We start from the raw sequence: 24,096 nt of genomic DNA on the forward strand, positions 1-24,096 counted from the left end.
GATGCACCTTTCCTTGTATATTTTCCTATGGTCTATCAATTAATGGCTTCATGAAAACATCAATTTATGTGGTTCGATGTATCTTAATCAGAGATACATGGAGAATATTTTGGAGCCTTGTATATTTTCTTATGGTCTATCAATTAATGACTTCATGCAAACATCATTTTATGTGGTTCGCATGTATCTTAATCAGAGACACCTAGAGAATTATGTACTAACATTATGCAACCAACCAATTCTTGAACTGACGTATGTTTAAGTAATGGATGTTTTTATCTCTAAATGATGAAATACATAACTGAGAAGATATATTATTTTCTAGTAATTTCATCTTTGTCTTGTCATGCTGATCTTTATCTTCTAATGATCAACATTGAAAATCTATTTTGTTCTGATTTCTCAGGTGACACAGCTTCTGGAGAAAGAAGGGATTAACAGGATTGAAGAAAATGTTGGAGTGATAGTCATTAAAATAAAAGATGTCCATCCTGAAAACTTAAGTTTTTGTGAACTCAAACTTTGATGATTAATGTGTTTTTGCTAACAAATCCTTATTAACAACGGGAACTTGAAACATGTCATCCTTCTTTTGTAAGGGATCCTTACAAAAGATCAAGATGAAATTAAGATCAATGATCATAAGAACTTTGTTATAAATTTTTATATCACCTTTTCAAAAAAACTGTAAATTCAAAGTTTAGAAAACATAACTAAAAAATTCCCTCCTCAACAAGATGAACCCTCTTTCTTCAGGTAGTCTCCTGAAATGTAGATCAGAGATATTAGGAGAATCCGTCTTGGTAAATTGTCAGACCACCTTTTTGGTAAACTATAAATTCAAAGATTAGGAAATGGATAATTTTTTTTAATGAGCACTAGGATTATTTTTTATATTTGATGATTGAGTTGGTTAGGTGGCAGTGTTTTCATTAAAACTCTTTCTTGAGGTTTGCCATTGTACGTTCTTGGGTTTAATGACATGAATGTGCACAGGAAAATGTCGATGATGTTAGTTTGCATATGAATCTCTTCCAACAAACTATAATGGTACATTACATAAATAATAAACTTCAATCTGTGTTAAGCTTGTAATTAGTTCATTGAATATTGGCATTTCTCTATTATTTTTCCATGTATGTGCTTAAATTTTGACATTGGTTGAGGGGCTGAGTTTAAGGCTGAATTAAATACAATAAAATCATAGGAATGCGTCGTGACAAAAATGCAGGAAAATATCAGAACTTAAAAGTTTACAATACGAAGTAACAAATAGACATGTTCAATTGTTAGGTGCATTGATTATTATGGGATGTAATTGAAAATAGAATTTGGCTCAACATAGTTGTAAAGACCCACAATAGTTTTTCACCAGATTTTTGCACCGTTAGCCCATAGACATTTTATCTAATAGTTTGCATGCATTTGTAAATGAGGAGTTTATTTTGTTTTAATATGATTTAATTATATTTTGAGGGAGTTAAACGCATTGCATAGCAATAAATGTAGGATTCTACACCTCTTTCACAAGAAGCATGGAGGTTGCTTATGTTTTTTTTTGTGCTTTTTGCAAAGTTCTGTTTTTGCATGTAAAAGTTCTTGCACAATATCTTGTAGGGGTCTAGTACAACTTCTAAAAGAAGCATTGTAGGTAATGAATTATAAATATTAAAGGTCCAAAGCTAATGAATTTATATCTAATGGGCTCTAAGGTAGAAGATGACTATGTTAGCCAACATGCTGATGAATTTATGTCCAAACCCATGGACAAAATGGGAAGAAATTGGGACATTTGAGAAAGATGGTACAAATTTTTAAAAGGAGTTGAATATGTAGATGACTTAAAGTAAAACTAGAAGGATGCAATTCATCTAAGAATAGAGAACTAGTGGTGAGAAAGAAGGAAACTTAGGTGCTTCTACAGTGGTGAGTGAAGACCTATCATCGAACATCCCTTCATCATATAGAAGAGTGAAAAGAAAGAAAATGAGATTGGTAGCCATAGAAACAAAGAAAAAACTTTTATAAAGGCGGGGTTAGGAAATTTTTAAGAACGAAACTCATACGAAGAAAAGGAGTGATCAAAAGTAGACTAGAGAGGACGAAGTAGAAAAAACTTAATCTGACTGAGAAGCATAAGAATTGAAGAAGAAATGTGTAATGAGGAAAGAACCTACCATTGATGAGATTTCAAAAGGTATTATAGATACTAGTGGACTTGCAAAAGAAAAGAGAGATACACTTTTGGGAATGATGAGGATAGGAATATGTTGGAAGATACAATTTTGCATCATCTTTATAGGGCCAATAGAGAACCTTGCACATACATTAATTCATTTCTAATTAATTCTATCAATTAATTGACACTACTTGGCCTCACCACTGCAAATAGACAAAATAAGATTGAGAAAGATCTAATGGAGGCACAACTTGAGTTGAGCACCGACGATGCTAAAGCAATGTATGAAGTTCACCAGAAGCAGTTTGGAGTGAAAACTAGAACTGCAAGAATTCTTATTGAGGATAGTCAAAAGCTTTCATAGTGAGATAATTAAAATATGGAGAAATTTTCTAAAGACCAAGGAAGCTACATCACAAAAGGATGGGTCCACACCTATTCACATGGATGATACATTTAAACTTGAAAAACTAAATTGTCATATTATTAAATATGTTCAATTCATTAGTTCAAGAGAAAGTGTGTCTAGTATGTAGAGGTGATGACTTGGATATGCATCTAATACTTCTCTTTGAAATTGGTTTGTACTAGTATTATAATTTTGAGACTCATACTACACCCATTGATGCCATGGTTAGATAGGAGGTTCTAAGTTGATGACAACATCATTGGGTGCTTGATTAAGGAAATCAAGGGGGTGATATCATTCTTGCACTATTACGAGTGTGCAAACAACCAGATGAATTTAGATCATCTTTTACTAGCTACAATGTGCATTTACAAGACATACACAGCTGCTCAAACAGGAACACATTGCTAATAAATAATTTCAAGAAAAACTTTAAGAATCCAACATCAATTCCCATTTCATAAGGCATTGCAAAATGAAAAGTAAAGAACTCTTACAAATAGAAAAATGAAGGAACTCGATTACGAGTGTGCAAACAACCAGATGAATTTAGATCATCTTTTACTAGCTACAATGTGCATTTACAAGACATACACAGCCGCTCAAACAAGAACACATTGCTAATAAATAATTTCAAGAAAAACTTTAAGAATCCAACATCAATTCCCATTTCATAAGGCTTTGCAAAATGAAAAGTAAAGTTCTTACAAATAGAAAAAGGAAGGAACTTGATTAATATAGCACTCAAGTTCCTCCTATATCTTTCAATTCCCAACGTTGTTCCAACTCTTTGTTCCTCGCTTCTAGCTCTTTTATTTTTTTCTAGATTAGTTATGATACTTATTACAATTTCCTTTGGTACATAATTGACCCAATTCTCACATGACAAATCATGGTAGTGTGAGTAAAATTTTTCTAAACCCTAGGTAAGTGCCCTCTAGTTGTAAATAGAGAAAAAACTTGACTTAGGTTAAAGCAAGGTAATTTATCGTACCTGAGAACCTCTCTAGAGGGCTTGGCAATGGACCATTTTAACATGTAGGGTTCATCGAGGTAGGAATATGGGATCAAATTCTAATGGTTAGTCCTGGGTGGGCTTGAAAAGCTAGAGATTAGTTTTGACCTCCCACTAGGGAACCCAAAAGAAGTTAACCTAAAGTTTTACTAAGTTTTCCAAACATTTTTTTTAAAGATAATAACTTAACAAAAACATATAAAATAACAGAAGCAATAACATGCACTCATACATAAACACCATATAAAAAGGTTACAACTCTTAAGGGTCCCATGACATAGAATCAAATTTTAGTCTAATTAACACTAAATCCAATATATAATAAATCAACTTCAAAGAACAACCTATAAGTATGAATCCATTTAAATAGTACATAGTCATCTCAAATGCCACTTGGCAATAAACATAATGCACAATCATCCACTATATAAGTCACATGGTATGAAGGGCTAAAATAATATACATCATAAAAATAGATTACAATATCTCATAAGATCCATGAAATAAAATAAAATACAATATAGTATGACCATCCTTCAAAATACATGAGAATAGAATGAAAGGAATACAAAACATGGAACTCTAGCCACGACATCGAACTTTGAGATCTCAATGGTAAAAGTAATCAGCACTACCACCTGACATCATGGTAACTGAAAAAGGGTCCACTCCCACCGCGTTGAGGAGATAGTCTCAAGTCCCAAAAATGATAACAAACTCCAAAGTCAAATCCAACATCTAGGTCAAGGAAACACCTAAAATAAAACTAATTTAGGGTACCAAGACACAAGTGATTTCTACACCTAGAGGCAACAATGACATGTCAAAGATCTATTATGTAAGTGGGCAGGTGTCATTGCATTAACCAACTCTAAGGTTACCCAGCTAGCCTAATTGGAATCCGGCCCACTAGTGACTCTATGCAGAATTAGTATCCTTTCGTACTGACAAGGCATACTAATGAAGCAAGGTCACAACCAAGTATCCTCTCTACTCTCATCCTAGAATTTACTAGCACTCGAGGCATAGGTGGGGAAAAATAATGACTCTTATTAACTCATTTTAAACCCATTTAATGAAATGTTATCACTTATTAATACAACCTACAATGGGTTACCCATGCAACCTCTTTAGGGCTTCAACCTCCATTGCAAGCCACTTCCCAACATGAAATATAGATAACCTACCCTAAGCTGAGTAAAAGAAAAAGGTCTCATATGACCATAAACCACACATCAGTTCTTAAACAAGTAACTGGAAAGCACTGAAACATCACTAATCAAAATCATAGTTTCCACCAATATAATCACCCTAATAGGACTGATTGAATATCAAGTACACATAAACCAAATCCATGTCATAACATGACATCACCAAAAATAAATCATTTAATCCCCTTAGACCTATACAAGAAACTAGGAAGCAATCAAGGATAATTGATTGAAGACTCAAAGGTTATACAGGGAAGTCATACCATTCACTTTAGTACTACACAAGAGAACTGGAAAGCAATAACAACCAATAGATCAAACTCCTCATAGAACATACATGACACATTTCCATGGTTGCATATAAAAGATTGTGATCAAAACTAGCCATAACATCATCACATAAAAAAACTCCCAAAGCCTCTAGTAACATCCTGACTAGTCAAAGCTAAGTCAACCTGAAACCCAACAATAAATCACATGTCGCATACAGTACATACAAAAGCAACTTCCTCAATACATTAGTTTTTGAAAACATAAAGGGTTTAATTTTCACTATAGGTTTCGAGTTTTCATTTCTCTAGTTGCCAGATTCACTAGGGTTTTTGAGTTCACTAGAATCCCAGATGATTTGACAATTCATATAAATTTTTTTAAACATTGTTTCAAGTTCAAATCATTATTAAAACATAAGATTCAATATACACGTAGCTTATAGTTTGTCTTCTCAAAGTATTATACTTGTTAAGGGCTTTTGAGTTTACAAAATCTCAAAAGCACTTATGAATTCATATAGAAGTCATTTAAATATAAAACCCTATTATTTTATAAAAATGAACTATCCATTTAACAACACCAATAAACATTAAAAATTCTCCAAACTAAAAACTATTATTATATTTTCAAATTTTAAGAATAACCATATATCCAATTATTTTAATAATCATTATTAAAATAAATAACAATTATTAAAATAATAACTTGTTAGATTAACAATAAAAATAGTACAATTTTCCAATTACTAAATTTAATGTTATAATAAAATTCATTTAAAAATTATTAATAATATTTAATAATATTACAATTAAACAAAATCATATAAAACATGTATTATAATCCTTTTTTAAAAGAAAATAATTTCAAAAAAAACTTTAAGCCCTCAAAGGCTTTGGCAATTGATGACATGCCAAGGCAGTCGCTACGATGCCCAAGGTAGCCATAGTGCTGCCAAGACAACTGCAACTGTCCTTGATAGCCTTGGCTTGCAGGTCAAAGAATGGGGGTGAGGAGGTGGTTGCCCTTGCCACCCCCCCAAAAACACTTTAAAAAAAAAAGCTCCCAAAAATCTAGTTCGTACATCTTTATGAGTATTTTTTTTACAGACAATGAAAACGACACGCCCAATTCTTTTTTTCAAATATTTAATAATGTAATTATATAGTAATACAAATTACTATATATATAGATGAATTTCCAAAACAAATCTGGTAGGGAAACAATGAATAACTAATTTAATTCCACATCTCAATTTCGATTTCTTTCCAAACCTATTAGATTTTAAAATACAATTCTATAATTTTAATAGAATGAGGGTTTCAAGTTTTTCAAAGCATATACATATATTTCTAAATCAAAGAACAATAAACTCTCATATAAGGGTTTCAACCCAAATAACATTCTGAAACCAAAATACACAACAAATATGGAGAAGACAGAAATTTGAAGAACAAAAACTATTGTACAAATAAACCATGAGATCCTACCTGGATCTGATGCTAAAATAAAAATCACATGAAGCATGCAATTAATCCCCTTTTTTTGAAACCCCTCTTCTCCAAAATTACTCCTACAAGACCCCATTATTGCAAAATGAGCTCTATATCTCTGATAAAGAGTTCTCCCCTAAATTTAGGGCTTCGATTGTGCAATCACGTGAGAAGACTCGTTGATCTTTATTATTTAATTATATCTTAATTTTCATGCACAACTCTTTTGCCATTAAATTAAAATATCCTTATTAAATAATTTTCTTTCTCTCTTTAATTAATCATGAGATGCTTTTAATATAATATTTATTAATTTAACTAATAATATTATTTAGAGTTTATTATTAAAATAAAAATTTTAAATAAACTATTATTAAATTAAATAAATATAAATACACTGAAATTAGAACTTTAATAAAATCTTTAAATTTAGTTATTTTATTTAATTAATTTATCAATTAATTAAATATAATTAAATATTGAATTTTCTTTATAAAATCTTCCATTAAATTATTTGTTAATTTAATTCAATTATAATTGAGAATCATCACACTAGACCCACAAAACAAAATATGACGACTCAACTGAAGGCAAGGCACAAAATCAAACTGCAAGGTCAAATTCATCAATTCATGTCACTTGACAAATTCAAAAAGGTGAAATAGCTTAGATACTTGTCCTACTTTCTAGGAAAATTAGCTTAGGGTTTAGGATTCAAACTCAAGAAATATCTCCCTGCTTATACCATTGAGATATTGCAATAGGGTACACTCATCCTGGCAATTTAGGGAAGTCGATACCCGGTACCTAAAATCTACATAAAATCCACGCATGTACAAACCCATATATTCTAAATTAAATAGGCAATGGCAAGAAGTGGTATATCGTGTAGATCCGAACTAGCTGGTGACTATGACTCCCTTCCTCAACCACATCAAAAACATCAAACATAACAAAAATATAAACATACACCATACACATGCAAGTATGGGGTAATTAACCATAGAAACATATAAATAGTTCATCTAATTAATCATTATGAAGTAACTGAAATCATTATATACAAGTATCATCATCGAAGAACAATCATGCATACATGAAGTAACTAGTACCAAAGTAACTCATCATATAATCAACTGAGTATGAAATAATATCCAACAGTCTGAAAAACAAATGTCACTGATCAACAAGCATAAACATAAAGCAGGCCTAAAAGAGTTCAACAATAAAATCAGAAAAGTTAACTAGGGGTAGGTACTACATTAGTGGTCAATAATTAGCAATGAAGATCTTAATTAATGAAACTCAATGTTCAAGCCTTGAGTCCATCAAACTTCATTACATTAAAAATCTTACGAAAGTGGATTTAATAAGTGTAAAGACATTGCGTTCACCATTTCGAAACTGGTTGAATTTTTTTTATAATGCAGCAATGTAGTAATACAAAATTACATTCATAAATTGAAGGTAATGATATCCATATGCTTATCAAACCTCTTTGCAGCAAGGGGATGAACAAACGCCACAAAATACCTAAGAAATAATGAATTTTTTTTTTTCATTTTTTGATTATATAACCCAAGTTAGTAAAAAATTTGACCAACTTGGGAAACCCTAAGTTGGTCAAACTTTCTACCAACTCAAGCATGAAAACCAAAAAAAAGGTATTGAACAACTCTTTTGAGGAGTTGGTCAAATATTTAGGTCAAAATTTGACCTCTAGTGTACTAGTGTGTTGTAGGATGTTCTCTACTGTGTGGAAGGACACCTTTAATTTGGTTGATTATCTTTTTCTATTAATAGTTTTGAATATAGGTTACTTCAAATATAATTGTATGTGCTCATTTGATAGCTACTCTAACTTGTTAAAAGTTTATACTCTCTTAGGTAGCTTCTTGGGTAATTTTTTTGTGGATTTATAAGTTTATTTTGAAAATGTAATGTGTAAGAAACCTCAGATGAGATATATGCCTCAATGATGTAACCCAGATGCTTTTACTATGTTAACACAAAAAAGTGTATAATGAAAATTAAATATTTATGTTCATTTAAAAAAATCAATCTTATAAATTATATAGATCTTAATTTCAATCAAATAGTTATCAAATGAATAAGAAAATGTGTTGGATGAAATTGGAAATAAAGGGTGAGAATTAGTATGTCTAAAGGTGAAAAGTTGATACATGGTATATATTTAATAAAAATAATTTACATATTTTAATTTATATAGTTTTAATTACCAAACATTATGAGTTTAAAATGTTGCAATTGTAGAATAAATCTTGGGTTAAAGTTGAGGTTAGTGTATGAGTTCAAATAAGGTTATAGTTCATGTTAGTACTAGGTTCAAATTATAGTTGAACAAGTAAACTTAATGATATTGATAGTGTAGACACCTAAATTTTATTACACTATTTTAGTAATCCTATTTAGTTATCTAAAAAGGGCATTATTAATTAAATTTCTATTTAATTAATCCTTTGTCATCCCCTAGTTGATTAATTTAATTAATCATCTATAGTCCTAATTGATAAATCAAACAATCTATTATTTATCAATTAAATCCTATTCTTCTATCTAATTCCAAAAATCCCCATTTATTAAATAAATCTATTTGATAAATGAAATCCTCAAATTCAAAAACCCCTAACCTATCTCTAATCCTCCATTTAGCCTAATCCACCCCATCCACCCATACTAACCAAGCTTAGCCCCTAACTCACCCACCCTCATTAATGCCATCCACTTGCACATCTCTAACATTCCTAATCTAATCCTAAACCCAAGCCTAATCCACCCCCTAATGTTGTCACATTCCTTAAACAAGTTTAAGACCTTCCTAATCCAAACCAAAGTCTCCCCTCAAAAAACCCAACCACTAAGTCATGAGTGCTCTTACAAAACATAAAGACTCTTACAAGCCCACTCATGACTCTTACACCCATCTTCCACACTCTTCCCTCTTCCACACTCATTCCTCTTACATCCCTCTTACATACTCAACCCCACTCATCATGACTTTAACCAACCCTTTACCCTACCCTCTCACACTCATCCTCCTTGTGACAAGTGTCACCTTCCCATTGGTGCTAAACAAGCACAATCCATGTGCTCCCCTTTGAGTGCATCTTAGCCCTCCTTAAGCCTTCATCCATCCTTGCATCTAAGCCCTCAATCTCTCTACCCCTTAGCCTATAAATTGAATCCCATCCCAAGCCATTTCATCAACAATCTTTGAGCTAAAGTTACCATGCTATTTTGAGAACCAAAGCCATCAACCATACCCTTATAATGCCAAATTGAGAGCTCACAAAGCTACCAATTTGCCATTACCCATCTCCATTGAAGTAGCTTTTGAGCATCTTGAGCATACATCCACAACAAAAGGACACATCTATAGAATCAAGAAAGCATGGAGTGTTTTCTCTTGTGAGGTTTGCACTTCTTGTTTGCTTTCTTTGTCTAAGAATATATGTGAATTTAGTTTTTGGTTTGTGAATGTTTACTTTATTTGTTAATGTTCTTTGCATACTGATTCTGGTTCTACAGATAGAATGATGGTTCTATATGTCCATTGACAACTTAAAATCCCTATTAAAGAAATGTATTTGTTATAGGGCCAAGAATAAAATTGTTGCTTATTTTCTCTTCCTCTAATTTTTGAGTTTATCCATGGATAAAATTCTTGCTTTTGATTTAGGCCACACTCGATACAGAGGTGTAACAAAAATAGAATAATTTTTGAAGTTTGTTATGATGGGGAATTATTTTGAACAAGTTGATCCAATAGTTGTTACCTTATAAACAATGCTTTGACAAGAATGAGAGAATTGTAGAGTATTAGAATTCCACAAATTTATGCAAGATGTATGACATGCAAACCCAACACAAGAGAATTGTAGGCTACTATTTACATGCAATCAATGGAAGATTTAGAAAAAATATTTCTACACACCTATTTATTACTAACAAGTTAGAAAAGCTACATAATAGAAAGATGTTGAAATCATTAAACTACCCAATAAAAAAATGTACTATAATGATAAATGTACTAAGAGGGGAGGTAATAATCTAGTGAAGGATGAACAACTAGAAAAAAATGTACTCCACTGTATAAGAAAAATCATTATCTTACAATGAACATATCGATGGAGACGTGACCTTTGAATGCAACCCTTAGTGAGACCATTAAGATTATTTATGGACTAGGTTGGAAGCTACTATACATGTTATCATGTATGTTGTGGTATATTTTGACAATTATAGTGGTTCGTGATGGATTCAAGATGATTTGAAAAGTATATTGATAGTACCTATAACCTTAAGAAGCCAAAGATAACTCACCATGCCATTGGCTATTTTTATACACAAGTATCAGGGGATTGTGCTATATAAGGAAATAATTGATATTGTCCTGATTGATACATAGGGACCAATATTTACAACTATATCTAGATTGAAATCATTAGATGGTCTTCATATTCAATCCTCTTTTACCTTTGACAGGTACATAGAAATGCAAAATAACGTGTATACAATTATACATAAAATGAAATAATCTCTCCAAAATTAAGGATTTATGATTGAGCAATTCCAATCTTGTCAGATATTACCTCTGGGGTTTGAGACTAAGCATGTGGCTTTGAATGGTGGGAAAAGATGCATCTTGTAGGTCCAAGTTTAATACCATTTATACTCGTGGAAAAGGAAAGTTGCATATTAGATAAGGAAATAACTCATGTATCTATAAATTTTTGTGGCATGGAGATATTTTTATTGTGAGTGATTTACACCATTTTAAAACTTGGGGATTTTGATAGAGGATAATTGTGTTACCATAATATACACTAGTGACCTTTATTGAGAGCATTCATTTTCTTGAATTCAAAAGTCAAAGATCTATGGTATCTATAGTCCCTTCTTCTAAATCTCTGCACATAGGGCTTCCTTCAATCCAAGACATGGTTGATGGATTTTAGTTAATGAAATGTAGATCTAGGTTGATAATTTTCTTTATTGTTTTTCTAATGACAAAATGTCAATCCTCATGATCATCACTTCTTGATGGGTGAAGTTTAGGTTGAAAAGTGTCTTAAAATTTACATGATACAATATCAAAATAAATACAAGTATGCATTTTTATATTTATGAAATTATATATATACACACACAAAATTAATGGATCAATAATTAAAAGTATTGTAGAAGAAACAACATAAGAAGTTCCAATGGCACCAATATAAGTTTGATGGTCTATAGCCTTGATTAATTAGGGTTTATAAGAAAGGTCATATTTTAGGTCCTCTTATTAAGAACATAATAGTTTGATGGCATTATTGAACAAATCAATGCTTTTTAAATGGTAACATAAAAGCCATATGAAGGGGGCAATAATCTCTATCGGCAACATGAAATAAAATTCCATAAATAGGGTCCAATAAGGAAATCCAATCTATAACATATTTTTCTATTGGATTTATCAAATTATATGCCCCTAATCTTATGCTTAGAGTTTGTTCTCTACCCAAGAGTTATTTTATTGTTTTTGAGAAAAGAAAAATGTGTAGTCTTTCCCAATTTTCTCCTTCTTTTCCCTAGAACAAGTTCGACATCTAAGTCAAAATTGTACCAAAAATATTTTCCACTTTTATTGAGCCCCATTGAATTTCTTGACTTATTAGAAAACATGAAAAATACTATCTATCATGATCTCTGGTGGAAATTTAACATAAAATGAATTATTCAACTGATTAAAAGAAATAAACTAAAATGAAATAATAAGTTGGTAGCATGGAAAATTATTGTGAAAGGAATGAATAACGAATCACATCAATTAGAAAAAGAATACCTCTTAAAACATGAAGAAATTTTAGCAAAAGAAGAAATATTCTGGAGGCAGAAATCCAAAGAAAAATGGCTCCTGGAAGGAGATCGTAATACAATTTTTTTTCACAATAGTACCATTATCAATAGAAATTATATTAATATAGCCAAAATTAGAAACTTAGATGGGGAGCAAACTAAAAACCCAAAAGAAATTGTAGGAATCCTTACTGAACACTTTTATAATACACTCAACAACTTTGACTCTTCTAACAAATGTGCTCAAGAAGAAATGCTGAAGCATATCCCCAAACTGATCTCAGAGGAGGACAACAAATTCCTAAATGAACCTATTTCCCTTAATGAGGTTAAAACTACACTTTTTAGTATGAACCCAGAAAAATCCCCTGGTCCCGATGGCTTCCAAGCCTTCTTCTTTCAAAAATGTTGGGATATTTTAGGAGAGGATTTGTGGAAAGCATTAGAAGAAACTCGTAAAGGTGGCTCCATCTTAACTGAAATTAATCATACTTTTTTAACCCTTATACCTAAAAAGCAAGAAAGTATAGCACCAGGAGACTTCAGACCTATTGCATTATGCAACACTATCTATAAAGTGTTCTCAAAAATTCTTGCCAATCGTCTCAAAAACTTCTTACCTAAGCTTATCTCGGAAGAACAAACTGGTTTTGTCCCTGACAGATCTATTGTAGATGATATCTCTATTATTCAGGAAACTATATACTCAACATTAAAAAATAAAGAAGCTTGTATGCTACTCAAATAGTTTGATATTTAGAAAGGATACGACAAGGTAGATTGGAGATTTCTTTGTAAACCTTTAGAGACTTTTGGGTTCTATAAACAATGGATTAACATTATTTATCAATGTATTTCAACCCCCAAAATTTTTGTACTTATTAATGGTACCCCAGAAGTTTACTTTAATATCTCAAGGGGCATTAGACAAGGAGACCCTATATCTCCTTTCCTATTTATTATCATGGTAGAAGCATTTGGAAGGGCTATCAAAGTAGCACAAGGAGAAAACAAAATTATAGGGGTGAAATTCACTAAGGAAATTGAAAACACCACCCACCAACAAGTTGCAGATGACACAATTCTAGCTGGAATGAGCACCATGGAAGAGGCTGATCACATGTAGCACATCCTAAACACTTACTCAAATACATCTGGGAAAATGATAAATGCCGAAAAATCAAAAAAATTCTTTCTAAATACTGATACTAAAGTTGAAAACCTAATCTGTCAAAAATTAGGATTTAATAAAGGTGAATTCCCATTCAAATATTTAGGGATCTACCTTGACAAGAACAAGCAAACTAATCTGGGTTGGGAGCATATTCTTAGAAAAATTGACAACCAAAATGAACCTTGGAAAGGTAGATGGTTAACAAAGGTGGGCAGAGCAACTAAAATTAAAACTGTATTGGCAACTATCCCCTCATACCTAATGTCATGCTCTTATCTTCCAAAACACCTCAACTCTAAATTGGAAAGCAAATTACGAAACTTCTTTTGGAAAGGACTGGAGGACAAGAAAAAAGTAGCGTTAATTAGCTAGAATAAGATCTGTAAACCAAAATTATATGGAGAATTAGGCATCAAGAATCTCAAATGGCAGAATAAAGCATTAGGAGCGAAACAAGTTTGGAGACTATATCAAGAAAGAGATAGGAAATGGGCAAAAATTCTGTACACTAAATATCTTAATCCTTTAGATAAAACCTTGCTATTTAGAATTAATTCTCCCTTGAAAGGATCTGTCGGCTAGAACTTTTTGCTGAATAATCACAGTTTGGTTTCTAAATATTTTACAAGGAGTGGCCATGTATGGAGATGAGCATCAATTTTTTGTTGAGATGGAGGGGCATTATTGAAGATCTAAGAAGGGATTGGCTAATTGGCTACCTCAGGGCATATGATGCCTATATCCATCCAGAAGTGAATTTCAACAACATGGAGGATGTGGAATTTTGTCTTGCAAACTATGACAAAACTAGCAAGGGTAGGTCAACTTATGAATTCCCCCTAGGATCAAAGGCTAGTTCTCTACATGAAGGATCAGAAATAATAATGGTATTCAAAAAAATGACTAAATCATCTATTGGGTCAGTTTGTATATTATCCTGACCCATATTTTGTCTTGTAGCACTCTATTTTATGCTAGGGTGCCTTTGTAGATAAGTTGTTTCTGCTTCTATATCGAGAAAATCTGTTATTTAACACCTTTCATTACTGTATCTTTTCAATATTAGATGGGAGATGGTGGTTACTATACATATTATTATATATTAATGGAAATTGTATTTAGCTATAATTTTGTCCCTTGTTTGTGAGTATGGTGTTCACAGTTTGACTCTTTTGAATAAAATTAATATGGATTTATCTAAAACCCCCTCATATCTAGGGCATCAAGTTAATAGGAAGTCTATTCGGTTTGTAATTCTAATAACAGTGTTTACTTTGGGAGTTTTGGAGTAACGCTTCTAACACTATCAATGGGTTTTCAGCTTGCTCTCCCCCGGGATTCAGTTAATTAACTAAATTTGTAACATAACCTTCTTTAATTATGTAGGAAGTTAATTTTTGGATGAATAATATAATGCGCTTCCCTATGCACTATTATCATTATTTCACAAACACTAACATAATTAAATTAACTATATATCAATATGATTAAGTTAAGACAAATTAATTATTATAAAGATTAAGTAAATTATAACAGAAGCAAACCATTAATCTTCTTAATTAATTTCATCATGAATGTTGTCTTTGATGATGATCCCCTTGGCTTCATATTATAGCTTGTTTTTGAAAAAAAATTTCTTTAACCCATAACATTTGTTGATGATGGTGAATTTAGACAAATGGTGATTTCTCTCATCCAATCTGAAGACTCTTTGGACAACAATTGTATTGTTCTAATTATCTTTTTGATGTAAACACTGGGGTATGCCCCTTTTACTTATGTATAATATAGGACTAAGGTCTCAAGCAAGACAGGAGGTTTTATTTCCCCATTCTTTCCTACCCGTGCCTATTAGAACGGGGGAATTATTTGTATTTCTATTTTATTAATAAAATTAATCAACGTTTAGGCCATTTACTAAGCAAAAGAAAAAAAAAGTTGTTAGCATTGATTTATTATTATTTTATAAAGTTCTATTAGTACTAAATTTGGGTGGCTTTCAGTTGTAATGGTTTAAAACCTACTTGTATCTTCTATGTTGCGATGTGATTTGATGTTAGCTGGGTTTAGGGCCATCTCCCTCCCATCTTGACTAAAAAAAATTAAATTATATTACCAACTAGACTTATTACATTAAAAGTAATATAAAGTCATAATTTGAAGATGAACCATCGAAGTTGAAGATAGTTGGAAGTAATATTATTTTGGTGTTACAGTTTTAAGACTAATTAGACATGTATCTTAACATAGAATTTTATTTTTTTATTCTTATCATTTAGATGTATAATTGTAGAATTGAACTTCACGATTATAGGAAGATTTGCTACATAAATATGAGTTATGATCATGAAAATAAGATTTTAAAAAAATTGTTGTTCAATTTCACTTGCTTTTGTTTTTAATAAATAAATTTCTATGTGTGTGAGAGATGTTTAAGAATATCTTTCCATAATACTAAATTGTGAGCATTGTGATCTCCTTAGTTACACCCCTATAAAGCTTTCTTTACAACATTAAGTAAAATATCAAAGGCAACAATCAAATGAACAACATACATAAAATGATATTATATAAATGATTTTATTTTGATAATCCTAGTTTGACTCCACATTTGGTCATCCCATATTTTTGTTTAGATATGTGGGTGTAAATTTGGCTAAGGTAGCTTCCATGCATGCAAATTGGAACTCTAAACATTAAAATTTGAATTTCATAATATGCCCCCTCCCTTAATTTAATCCTACACTTACAAGGAATTATGAGTTGGCTAAACCTCAAATTATTTAGGATGATATGGAATTTGGTTAACTGTAATTTATTTACACTATCTAGGATTATAATTGTAACCTTTTAATAAAAGCGTCAAAGAAGATTCTAATTGAATCATCAAGTTGCATTAGGTCATCCTAGCCATACAAAATGCATATTGGTTTCTCTGATCTTGGTTTCTTATCATGAAGTTGTTCACAGATGAGATTGATTGAGAACATGAACATCACTTAGAAAGTTCTTGAATGGAATTTGTAGATACCATCCAATTTAAGCATTGACACAATCAGCTAAGTCAAATCTATCATAGTTAGTCATTACCTAGTTGCTTAATTTTTTAGGTATCAGTTCAAGTTAGTGCACTGAACTTTTTTGTAGGTGCAAATATGAAGTACGACATTTAAAATCACTTTAAAATTTCTAAGGAACTAATCATGCTAATTCTTTAAATCTAGCATTGTGATAATTCAACACCTACCATCATGTGAAACATACTCAACTACTCTTGGCTTATATTATTGGTTGTTATGTTTGTATTTTGATCTTGGAATGTACGATTGATCCTTTTGATTTTGATGTGAAATTATTTTTGTGACTGATGGTATTATGCATAAACATATTAAATTGTCTATTTCTAGGCATTCTAAAGATAAAGAAGTGGGAAAAGAAACAAAAATAAGTAAATGGAAGTTAAGGCATCCAGGAAAGGTAAAAATAATAAGATGAAATTGTTAAGTTAAAGGATCACTACAAATGTACTAATCAATGCCTATATTTTTTTGTGTTCCAAGTGTACATCCAAATGCATATATGTAGGAGTAGAAGAGACATGTCTCTATGTTAATCAATATTGGTTATGGCGAGTTAGTAATCATTAGACATAATTAACAACAATATATATATATATATATAGTCAAACAGAATAATGTTTAAATAAATAACTCTAGATCAATTCAATTCGATTGAAGCTACAACTTTAATAGAAATAAGAGTGCAGAGACTATTTTGACTCCCTTAAGGAAAATCTGAATAATATTAAAGGATCTTCTAGATGACATATCATATTCATCTTTATTACTATTTTCTTGTAGCTAGTTTTTGGTCTAGTGTTTTTCTCAAGTCCGCATCCAATTTTATGCTAGTATTTTGGCATGTGTTTATCCTCTTATATTTATAACTTTGGTTATTTATTTGAAGTGCAATTTATTTGAAGCCTATTTTTAGCTTTGGTTAATTATCCTTTTTAAGCAATCAAATAACCTAAATTTAAGAGTAAGGATAATTATTTTGAAGGATGTCAATAGTGGAATGTTGTGATGATTAAGTTGTTGAGTTGTTATCTTTGCCATCAAGGTTCAAATCTAATGGGGATGAGGTCCCCCATTTGTGGCCTCACTGGTTCATAGCTTCAGGTCAAAGCGTTAACCCCTTTTTCTTTTAAAATTAAAAAAAAAAAAAAAAAAAAACCTAAAGGATAAATAACCTAAATCACACTTCAAAGCTATTTGATAAATTAACCAAAGCTAAAAATAGGCTTCAAATAAATCACCAAAGCTATTTAAAGCCTAAGTGATTTATTTGAAGCCTATTTTTAGATTTAGTTATTTATTTGAAGTGTGATTTATTCTATTACATAAGCTAGTGAATCACGCTAATTTACAAACCTGATATTATATTCCTTTTCCATTAGTATTTTCTTATGAAATTCATAATTGTATACGTTTTACTTTAGATGCCATTTGGATTTGGATCCATGTTCATATATTTTGTTACTCTACTTTGGTTAAAGTTTATAATGTTATTGTTTTTAACCTTTATGCTCCCCACTTTCTTGTTAAAATATCCAAGATCAATTCGTCCAATCCAAAAAATTCTATAAACTATTTTTATATAAATTTATGAAATGTATAAAACTATTTTTATATAAATTTATATAAATTTATGAAATGTATAAAGTACTGAAAAATGAAGAATTGAATAAGTATGATAAAAACCTTAAGTACCACTTAAAATGTCATAAACGTGTGGACATACTTTTCTTTTCTATATCATATCATATCTCTTTTTCTTTTGCAATAACATGGTTTGTAATGTGTAAACTGATTGGAAAATGTTTCATCAAAACATTGATAAAACTGAAAATCATTTTATATTATTGAAATCTTAATGAAAGAACAAATAGATTATTTTTAAAATTTCATCTCACGTTGGCCCAGATAAAGAGGTGTCTGTTTATCGTTTCTTGAGTCGGCTACATTAAAAAAGTTATGCGCGCTACAATTAGCCTAGCTGCACACTTTCCACTTAGAGATAAAATAATATTACCTCCTAATAATAATGATTGGTAAGCACGACTATAATGTCCCCGCATTTCACTAACAAACAAAAGAAAATAAGACTACCTCCAAATGCTTTGTATAAGTGGCAGCATTGCCTCCACCAGCATCTTCTTTTCTCCTCTCACAACCAAACCTCTCTCCACTTCCACTTCTCCCCTCCCACAGCCAGCAGATAGTTTGAAGGGAGTACGCTCTTCATCGGACTGTTTTGGGAAGACACCGATCAATGCCCATCTACCCTCTCCAATCTCCAAGGAAGCCGTTTTACTAAGACCATTGCTGGCTAATTGAAAAGATGAAGCAGAAGCAATACCATTTATAATATAACAGAGCATAATGTCACTGCTACTGGGGAACCGCAATTCTGGTTGGAAAGAAATCTCGTTGCTACAGGAGTGAACGACACAGAGATTCGGAGGCAGCCCAAGTTTGAAGGAATCAATAACTGAGGACGCGTCAGGGACCGTCCCCACATATATTATTATTTCATCTGGCCAGTTCTGCAAATTCCTTGTACAAAAGTCAGTCAATGCATGAATACATAGACGATTATTAAAATATTTTATTGGTCGCAGTTATTATATATTTACCTGTATCGTTCCAATGCAACTCTCAATGGCCGATCCCTTGTTTGCTCTGAGTTCCACCTCCTTCAAATTCCCCATGCCCTTCAAACTTTCTATTCCCGGCCCCTCCCAGCAGGTCTTTACTCTCAATTTTTCCATTCTCGTGCAGCCTTCTAAACCTTCAATTTTCCCAATTCGGTCACAACCTTCAAATCCGAATGCTCTGAGAGAAGTTAATCGTTCAAAGCTGGGAAGCTTCTCCAACTTTGGACACAGAAATATGTCCAGATTTTCAAGCTTTATTGGCAGTGCTTCGATATCTGTTAATTGATAATTACAATAAAGATTTAGACTCTCGAGGCGGGGATAGTGATGTTCAGAAATTGAAACCCTGCAAACTTCGGTTCCCCATAGAATAATCTTCCTTAGGTTGCTTGATGCTGAAGATAAAGGCGCCGCCTCAAAACTTACTTGGCTGATTGGGCAATCCCATATCCATAAACGCTCTAAGAGATTATGGCACCCGACAGAGAACGGTAAACATTTCACCTTACGACAATCAGAAATTGTAAGATAAGTCAAGGAAGACAAATTTTCAAGAGAGGCTGGCAAATACTCTAGGTTGTTACACTTCCTAATGGCAAGATGAGTCAAAGAAAACAAATTTCCAAGAGAGCTTGGCAAAGATTCCAGTTCGTAACAATTCTCAATTGTGAGTCTATTTAACGAGGACAAATTTTCAACAGAGGGCAGAAAAGATTTCAACTTGTAACAGCTTCGAATTGTAAGCTGGGTCAAGGAGGGCAAGTTTTTGAATGAGGTCGGCAAAGATTTAAGATTGCCACAACTGAAAATTTCAAGTTCTATCAAGGAGGCCGAATCTCCAAGAGAGTTTGGTAAACTTATCAACGACAGACCTCCTACCATTAGCTTTTGCAGCCTGCTAAGGTGACCTATTTTGATCTCCCTTAAACTGTCCAAACCAAGTAAAGAGAGCTCCAGCAAGGACACCTGATTGGTGATATGAGAAGGCAACTCGTTCACTTCCTTGCACCAAGAAAGATTCAAAAACTCCAGCATTGTAATGTTTTGAAAATCATCCCGCCTTAGTCTGAGCTCTTCACAGTGCCGTAAATTGAGATATTGCAGTTGCACCAAGTTCTTAAAAGAGTCTGGTAAACTCTTCAAAAATCTGCACGAGTCTAAATTTAAGTACTGCAGATTTGTCAAATTGCCGAAGCTGCTGGGTAGTGATGATAGCCATTCACAGAACTGTAAGTCAAGGTGCTCCAACAACTGGAGATGGCAAAATTCATCTGGCAGAGTCTTCAGATAGCAATGTCTAAGCACCACCTTTCTCATCTGATTGAGACAGCCTATCGAGTTTGGAAGTCTCTTGAGTTTGCAACAAGTAACCTCCAACTCTCTTAACTGCGTGGGAGCCTGTATAGCACAATTGCGACTGTGAAGACATAAAACATGATGCGAATATTACACAAATTTATATATAGATTTAATAAAACAGAATCGGAAGACTACTACTTACCTCACTGTCAACCTTCCACAACTCTTTTAACTGATCTCCATATAGTTGTAAAACCCTCAAGTGTTTCAATGAAATCTGTGTCGGAAGGTTACTCTGCCCAATATGGGACCAGCGAAGCCAGAGGAGTTCTCCTGATACTTCCCTGATTATTTGACTCCAATAATCTTCACTAATCGCCAGAAACTTTAGTCCAACTAAATAAGGGGCAAGCAACAAAAATTCTCCCCTTATATCAGGTGTCAATTCGTCCTGCCGTCAATGAATTATATAAAATATTCAGGAAAGAAAGGCATACTGTAGAAAGTATGGGCAAACATAGAGGAACAGAAAACACAGGCAAACATACCCTTCTAGCTGGGACAGCGTTAACTCCTCGAACTCCATTTCTTTTCTGAAACAATACATAAAAAGTTATAACAACAGATCTAAAATTATTCTCTATTCAAAGACAAATACCTTAGACGTTAGGCCGATTTGATTGAAAAAAAAAAATCACTGGCAAGACTGTTTGTTTGAAATGTTGTTTGAGGCATAACAGTAATAACTTATAAGATAGACCGTGATTTCTTTACATAGATTGATCATATAATAAAATAAAATATCAATCTTACCTCTGGCTTTTTAGTAAAACTTAAAATCTGTTCTGACAACCAAAGCCTGGAGGGTGACTGTTTACTTGCAATTTCCTTGCCTAAATCTCTTAAGTGATCATGCATTCTTATGTAATCTTTAGCATCAATTTCAATTAAACATTTATTTACAAGCCTTTCACAAGTGTACATACCACTCCACCCTGATCCCTCCCAGACTTCAATTGCCAAACTCTTCTTTTCTCCAATAAAAAAACAAGCAGTATCAAGAAATGCTTCTTTTTCCTCATCATCAAGAACATCATAACTTATTTTGAGTGTTTCTTTGATATCTTTCAATAACACTCTTGAGATCTTGTGAAACAAAGACTTCCAAAAATTTTTGTCCTTCCTTCCATATAAAAGCCCCCCAAATAACTTAAGGGATAATGGTAATCCATTGCAAGTCTCTACAAACTTTCCAATAAGCCCTTCAAATCCATCCAAAGGAGAGGATTGTAAGAATGCATGCCAGCAGAATAGTTCTTTAGCATGAAATGCATTTAATGCTTTCATTTTATGCAGAGATGATATACCCCAAGATGCGAGAACTTCACGTTCTCTTGTTGTAACAATTATGAGACTTCCACTTGCAAGGTTCTCTTTTGCAGGTATAAGAGCATCCAATTGATCAGAATGGTCCACATCATCCATAACAATCAACACTCTAAAAGATCCCAAATGCTTGGCAAGAATCGCCTTACCGTGCTCTTCATCGTGAGCTGATTGACCCACACCAAGATCTTTGAGGAGTTGATTTTGCTTCTGGTGCAACATACCTTTGGCTTTGGCTTCTCTTATATCTGGAATAAAACTAGATTTATCCATAGAATAGGATCTTTTATTATGTAATTCTTTGGCAAGGGTGGTCTTGCCCAACCCACCCATGCCCCATATACCGATAATTTGTACACGCTGTTCACCTTGGGAAAGTTTCAGTGTTTTCTCAAAGTCGTCTACTGCTTGGGTGAGACCTACTGGATATCTTGCAACTACCAATGACACATTGCTCATTTCTTTCTGTACAATATTCACAATATTCTTGAGCAACCTCACCTCATCACTGAAAAACACAAACATTGGAAAAATCAAAATTCAAACAGGCATTTACTCCATATAATTTAAATTAAGTAGATATAAAAAAGAACGCGTATTATTTCAGGAGATGAATGAGTAGTACTTACTTGGTATCTTTGATGATTTGGCCACTGTAAAATGAGACCTTGTGGAGTGCATGTTTCCACTCCTCAAGCTTTTCTCCGCTATATCTACCTTTCTTTACATGGCTCTCAAAGTCATTAGCGTACACTCCTTTGGCTACATATCTGACATCATTAGGATCTACATGGTAAAAGATGGGAATAATTTTGGCGCCACTTTGAAGCATACACGAGAGCTCTGCTAAACACCAAACTGACTTTGCATAGGTCTTTGAAAAGATTGCAATATGAAGGGTAGCACCGCGGATTGTTGTTTCTAATGTTGAAGGCAAGAAATCTCCATATTCCAACTCCTCCTCATCCAAAAAAGCTTTCACCTCCATTTCACCAAGGATTTTATAGATACTGGTAGCTAGAGTCTTCTTCACATCTGGTCCACGGTGATTTATGAAAACATGGTAAACCGGCTTACATGCAGATGCACCCGAAGTAGATGCAGATGGTGCGATTTCTTGGAAACAGGCAGTGGTAGAACCAGACGGCATGGGATGACTAGATATAACGGGAGAAGTAGATGATACAGCTTCATGAACGGCACCCCTAATTTCATTCTCTGGTATAAGGCCAACCGTAGAAGTAGATGCCATGGAATTGGGTTCCATTGAAGGGCGTGAAAGAAAGGCAGAAACCCAATCAAAGCAGCATGAGAAGAAGCTTCGAGAGGATGATGGAGAGACAGAAGATGAAGACGGCGCCATTTCTTGACAAGTGTTTGCAGGCTCCCTCTCTGGTTGAGCGGAGGAAGTGGAAGTAGACGCCATGGTATTAGACGGTTCGCTTTGAGAGAAGGCAAATGGTGAGTATGATCAGAGAAAATGGAAGCAATGGAAGAAAATAAGTAGACTGAATGGGGGTTATTTGAATCTATCACTTCGTGTAAGAAATGCCTGTTTCTTCAAGGAAAGTCCGTTGTTGTGGAAGAATCGCAGAATTGTGGAAGACAGCTTTTTAACTTTTGGGGGGTCAAGTGGAGCCAATCTGACGAGAAAAGATACTAATTTGTGTCCAAATTGGAATCTGGTAATAGATGGACCGTTTCATGATGGAAAGCGTGTGAAATAGATTGATCACTTGTGGAAGAAACGCGGAATTGTAAAGGAAATAATGTGGAAAGCGGCTTCATCTTTTTTTTATTGAATGTGGAAGATTCGGGGTGTCGGCGGTGAGAATATTTTTAAAAGGGGGACAGTGGGACCCACCAATAATAGATCGCACAATGGGACAGTGGGAGCCAACAAATGGACAGGTGAAATGAGTTCTTATTATAATAGGAAATTAAAGGAGTGTAAAGAGTAGGAAGAGAATGTAGACATATAATATTAGCAATAACATTTTGGTGGGCAATGGGATATCCATAAGGTACTGGATAAAGCCTAAACTAAAGTGTAAAGCTTTATCAAGTGGGACACTTAAA

General features: G+C 33.0%; 1 protein-coding gene across 1 annotated transcript; it reads right to left on the minus strand.

The window, feature by feature from the left end:
* Positions 1–18,512: 18,512 nt before the first annotated feature.
* LOC149528729 (uncharacterized) lies at positions 18,513–23,653 on the minus strand. The gene is made up of 6 exons (XM_089811890.1): positions 22,647–23,653; positions 21,445–22,525; positions 21,180–21,224; positions 20,834–21,082; positions 19,312–20,730; positions 18,513–19,221 (listed from the first exon to the last, which is right to left on the minus strand). Exons 1-6 carry the CDS (start codon positions 23,441–23,443, stop codon positions 18,781–18,783), a joined length of 4,032 nt encoding a protein of 1,343 aa, XP_089668016.1. The 5' UTR covers positions 23,444–23,653; the 3' UTR covers positions 18,513–18,780.
* Between the last annotated feature and the right edge of the window lie 443 nt (positions 23,654–24,096).

Source organism: Cupressus sempervirens, chromosome 11 (assembly GCF_028749045.1).
Source record: "Cupressus sempervirens isolate cs-2001-9-10 chromosome 11, ASM2874904v1, whole genome shotgun sequence".
NCBI lineage: Eukaryota > Viridiplantae > Streptophyta > Pinopsida > Cupressales > Cupressaceae > Cupressus > Cupressus sempervirens.

What these genes read in the sequence shown, in the direction of transcription:
- LOC149528729 (XM_089811890.1), bottom strand. Translation starts at nt 23,443, where the DNA reads ATGGCGTCTACTTCCACTTCCTCCGCTCAACCAGAGAGGGAGCCTGCA. An exon ending in CAAATCATCAAAGATACCAA is followed by an intron (nt 22,526 to 22,646) that starts GTAAGTACTACT and finishes TGTGTTTTTCAG; the next exon opens with TGATGAGGTGAGGTTGCTCA. An exon ending in ACGCTGTCCCAGCTAGAAGG is followed by an intron (nt 21,083 to 21,179) that starts GTATGTTTGCCT and finishes CATTGACGGCAG; the next exon opens with GACGAATTGACACCTGATAT.